At 52.9% G+C, this 4,708-nt stretch overlaps 1 protein-coding gene across 1 annotated transcript; it reads left to right on the top strand.

The window, feature by feature from the left end:
• Positions 1-2,994: 2,994 nt before the first annotated feature.
• LOC124646600 (transcription termination factor MTERF4, chloroplastic-like) lies at positions 2,995-4,708 on the top strand. The gene has a single exon (XM_047186702.1). The coding sequence runs from the start codon at positions 3,026-3,028 to the stop codon at positions 4,517-4,519; it is 1,494 nt and encodes a 497-aa protein (XP_047042658.1). The 5' UTR covers positions 2,995-3,025; the 3' UTR covers positions 4,520-4,708.

Genomic DNA, 4,708 nt, shown 5'->3' with positions numbered 1-4,708 from the left:
TCAATCTATCATATATGTTGTTTATGTTCTTGCATGCTCTCCGTTGCTAGTAGAGGCTCTGGCCAAGTTGATACTTGTAACGCCAAGAGGGAGTATTTATGCTCGATAGTGGGTTCATGCCTCCATTGAATATGGGACAGTGACAGAAAGTTCGAAGGTTGTGGATGTGCTGTTGCCACTAGGGATAAACATCGATGCTTTGTCTAAGGATATTTGTGTTGATTACATTACGCACCATACTCAATGCAATTGTCTGCTGTTTGCAACTTAATACCGGAAGGAGTTCGGATGATAACCTGAAAGTGGACTATTTAGGCATAGATGCATGCTGGATAGCGGTCTATGTACTTTGTCGTAATGCCCTGATTAAATCTCATAGTACTCATCATGATATATGTATGTGCATTGTTATGCCTTCTTTATTTGTCAATTGGCCAACTGTAATTTATTCACCCAACATGTTATTTATCTTATGGGAGAGACACCACTAGTGAACTGTGGACCCCGGTCCATTCTTTACATCTGAAATACAATCTACTGCAATTGTTCTTTACTGTTCTTCGCAAACAAACATCATCATCCACACTATACATCTAATCCTTTGTTTACGAGCAAGTCGGTGAGATTGAAAACCTCGCCGTTACGTTGGGGCACGATACTTTGATTGTGTTGTGCAGGTTCCACGTTGGCGCCGGAATCCCCGGTGTTGCGCCGCACTACACTTCGCCGCCATCAACCTTCAACGTGCTTCTTGGCTCCTACTGGTTCGATAAACCTTGGTTTCTTACTGAGGGAAACTTGCTTCTATACGCATCATACCTTCCACTTGGGGTTCCCAACGGACGTGTGCTTTACGCGTATCAGGAGCCGCCGCCGGCGGCAGAACATGACGTCGGGAGGGTTTGAGCTAGGGACTCGAGGAAAAAACCAGGCCGGGCCCCGCCCTCCTAGAAGCAGAAATAAAGTTAAACGCCCAGCCCATCAACAGCTACAACGCATCCGTCCATTCCCGATTCAGTTCGTTCACCGACCCAAACGGACGCGCTGGGGCCGTCCGTTTTTGGGTCGTTTGGATGTCGTGCGGACACGTGAACAGCGCCTGCGTCCGCTTATCCGTTTGGGCCGCACGCTGCGTCCAACGCAGCGGCCACCCATTTGCCCATTTGACCTTTTTTTTTTTGGAAAATAGGCCATTTAGTCACACATACTTATTAATAATATCTAAAAAATATAGAATAATATCTAACAAATATAGAATAATATCAAATAGCATAAAATAATATCAAATAAAATGTAGCATGACGAAGAAACGAAATGTGCCATAGTTTGAAAAAATATAAAATTACAAATTGAGATTGTCAACTCAATTTGGGCGCTTTAGGATCTCCTTCTACCTCTTCTCGAACCAAGCTCTCCTCGTCTCGCTCATGGTGGTCAAGTCGGCGTTCATGATCAGGTTTTCCTCGGCTTTCCGTTTCAGCTCAACTTCCTTCGCCTTCAACTCCGCCTCTTTGGCCCTTGCCATTGCTATGAGCTCAATTTCTTTCTCTTTGAACTTAATTTCTCTAGCCTTCATCTTGTCTTTCACCTCTTCAATCTCAAGCTTCCCTCTTTTGGACATCGAAGTAGTTCTTCTTGTCCCCTTCTTTCTCCCGGCGCCTCCTCTCATCACTCTTGTCCGTGGACACCTCTTTGTCAGCATACATCTCCTTCAAAGTGCCAACCAATTGCATGGCCGAAGCATCACGCTTCATGTCGGCTTTGGTTGCCTTGTGACCTCGTGGACGACTTGCACGAGAAGCGGATCTACCGCAAGGCTGCCCACCATCAAGGTCAATGACCGTGGGATCTTTAGCGGTCTTGTTGCCAGTCAAGGTGGCCATGTAACCCTCGTACCCCTCCTGGAACTTTGGGGTGCCCTGGAGTTGATTCCAGCAATGAGAGAAGGCAAAGGTCTTTCCTTCATTCGTCGATTTGAAGAAATCCAAAGTTTGTCACACCTAGAGCAAAGCAAGACAACAATGACAAACATATGTGCAAATAACGAAAGAACAAGTTGAGGTTAAGAACTATACCAAGTCATTCATGCTGATGTCGCTAACTGGAATCCGCTTCACGTGATCATACGCCGTCTGGAACTTGTTGCATTCCGTTTGAATTGTTCCCCACCTCTTTTGGAGGGACAACTCGCTGCAGTCGCTCTCAAATGGCTCCTCTCCGTACCGCCGATGTTCATGGAAGTATTCATAGATCGGACGCCAGAATGCGGTCCCCTTCTGCTCGGCACCTGTCAATGCATCTTGCCCAATGGTCAACCATCCATGGTAGCGACCCTCTCCATCATGACCACTTGCTTCGCCGCGGCCTTCCTCTCCTTCGGCTTCGCCTCTCGCTACCGGCGGCTCGCGTTCTCCACCGAACGGCGTTGCAACTCGAAAGCCCACTCGACGTTGGTCATCCCCTCCGGCCGCTCCTTCTCGGACCCCCCCCCCCCTTCTTCTTCGTGGGGGCATCGGCCGCCACCGTTGGGCGGGCAGCGACGTAGTTCTTCGACGGCATGGTAGGACGGTGGCGCGGGGTGGACGTGTGGTCTGGTTGGGGGAAAATGGCGGGATTCGGTGCTGCAGGAGAGGGGAACGGGGTGATGCTGGCGTCAAAATGGCACGAGGGGAATTACTTTTGCGGGAAACTTCGGCCGTGACGCTGATACGTCTAGGAACGATTGATCTTTAACTGGAAAATGTTGTTTCACATTATTCGCATGATTTTTTTTTCTTTATTGGGCTCTCTTTGTTTCTCAAATTCCAGTGAGCTACAAAATAATCAAAATCAATCCCAAAAAATAAGCTATGCTCTGTCTTCAACCCCTGTCGAGGTTATATTGTACCCAGCGGCCCAGACAGGAAGACCCGCCTGGCAGAGTTGCAGTGGACTCCCCCTCCCCTACCCCGAACTTCATCTCATCGCCATCGCCATCGCCCCCAAACCCGAACCTCTCCTGGCTTCCCACCCCTCTTCACCAAAAATGATGAAGTCCCTCTTCCTCTTCTCCGCCCACCCCAAGCCGCCCCTCATCCCCTCCCCCAACCTCCGCAAGCTCCTCTGCCTCCGCGCCTCCTCCTCCTCCGCCTCCACCTCCTCCCGCCCCCGCCCGGACCGCCGCACCCCAGGCCCCGCCCGCGCGCGCCAGTCACTCTACGCCCGCCCCAGCCTGCTCACCATGGACCGCGACCGCGCGGCCCGCCGCGCCGACGTCGACGCCTACCTCGCCTCCCTCGGCGTCGACCCGGGCGAGCTGGCCGGGCTCGAGCTCCCGGCCACCGTCGACGTCATGCGGGAGCGCGTCGACTTCCTCCGCTCCCTCGGCCTCACCCCCTCCGACCTCGCCGCCTACCCGCTCGCCCTCGGCTGCAGCGTGCGCAAGAACATGGTGCCCGTCCTCGACTACCTCGGCAAGCTCGGCGTGCGCCGCGACGAGCTCCCCAACCTGCTCCGCCGCTACCCGCAGGTGCTCCACGCCAGCATCGTCGTCGACCTCGCCCCCGTCGTCAGCTACCTCCAGGGGCTCGACGTCCGGCCCGGCGACGTGCCCCGCGTGCTCGAGCGCTACCCGGACCTCCTCGGCTTCAAGCTCGAGGGCACCATCAGCACCTCCGTCGCCTACCTCGTCGCCATCGGCGTCGCCAGGCGCCGCGTCGGCGCCGTCATCACCCGCTTCCCCGAGCTGCTGGGCATGCGGGTCGGCAAAATCCTCAAACCTTTCGTCGAACACCTTGAAGGCATCGGCCTGCACAGGCCGGCCGTCGCAAAAATCATCGAGGACAAGCCCTACGTCCTCGGCTTTAGCCTCGAAGAAACAGTCAAGCCCAACATCGACGCCCTCCTCGAGTTCGGCGTCAGGAACGAGTCCCTCCCATCCATCATCACAAACTACCCCGGCGTTCTCGGCATCGACCTCAAAGAAAAGCTCGTCGCGCAGCAGAGCCTGTTCGAGTCCAGCATTCTGGTTACCCGCGACGATTTCGGAAGGGTGATCGAGAGGATGCCGCAGGCCATCAGCCTCGGGCGAGCCGCGGTTCTGAAGCATGTCAGCTTCCTCACGGGCTGTGGCTTCCTACTGTCGCAGGTGAGCAAGATGGTCGTGGCGTGCCCCCAGTTGCTCGCGCTGAACATGGACATAATGAGGATGAACTTCGACTACTTCAAGAATGAAATGGACAGGGATCTGGAGGAGCTGGTTGAGTTCCCTGCGTTCTTTACGTATGGCCTCGAATCCACCATCAGGTACCGGCACGAGATAGTGGCCAAGAAGGGGTTCACGTGCTCGCTCGCGTGGCTTCTTAACTGCTCTGATGCGAAATTCGATGAGCGCATGAAGTATGATACGATCGGAGTTGAGGAAATGGAAGATGACAATTCGTTCGACACGAATAGGTTGGCAGGGCGAGCACAAGATGAGTATGATGAAGATGAGGATAGCGATTATGATGACGACACCGATGACGAGTACATTGAATGATTCGCTTCCTGGTTCCTAGTTTCATCTGTTAGCTCACAAACTTGCATTTCTGTCTTCAGCTTGAATGCTCTGTTGTATATGATGCAGTAGCCACTAGATTGTCATTTTTGAAGGATGTGCTTCATAAACCGATGCTGGATATAATCAGATTGTAGCTTAGAGATCCAATATATTCAGATATTTTGAACA

This window comes from Lolium rigidum, chromosome 4, assembly GCF_022539505.1.
Source record: "Lolium rigidum isolate FL_2022 chromosome 4, APGP_CSIRO_Lrig_0.1, whole genome shotgun sequence".
NCBI classification, from domain to species: Eukaryota; Viridiplantae; Streptophyta; class Magnoliopsida; order Poales; family Poaceae; genus Lolium; species Lolium rigidum.
The sequence above is the reverse complement of the archived record's forward strand: the minus strand, read 5'-3'. Positions and strand labels throughout refer to the sequence as shown.

Coding starts and splice junctions, on each gene's coding strand:
- LOC124646600 (XM_047186702.1), top strand. CDS start 3,026: ATGATGAAGTCCCTCTTCCTCTTCTCCGCCCACCCCAAGCCGCCCCTC.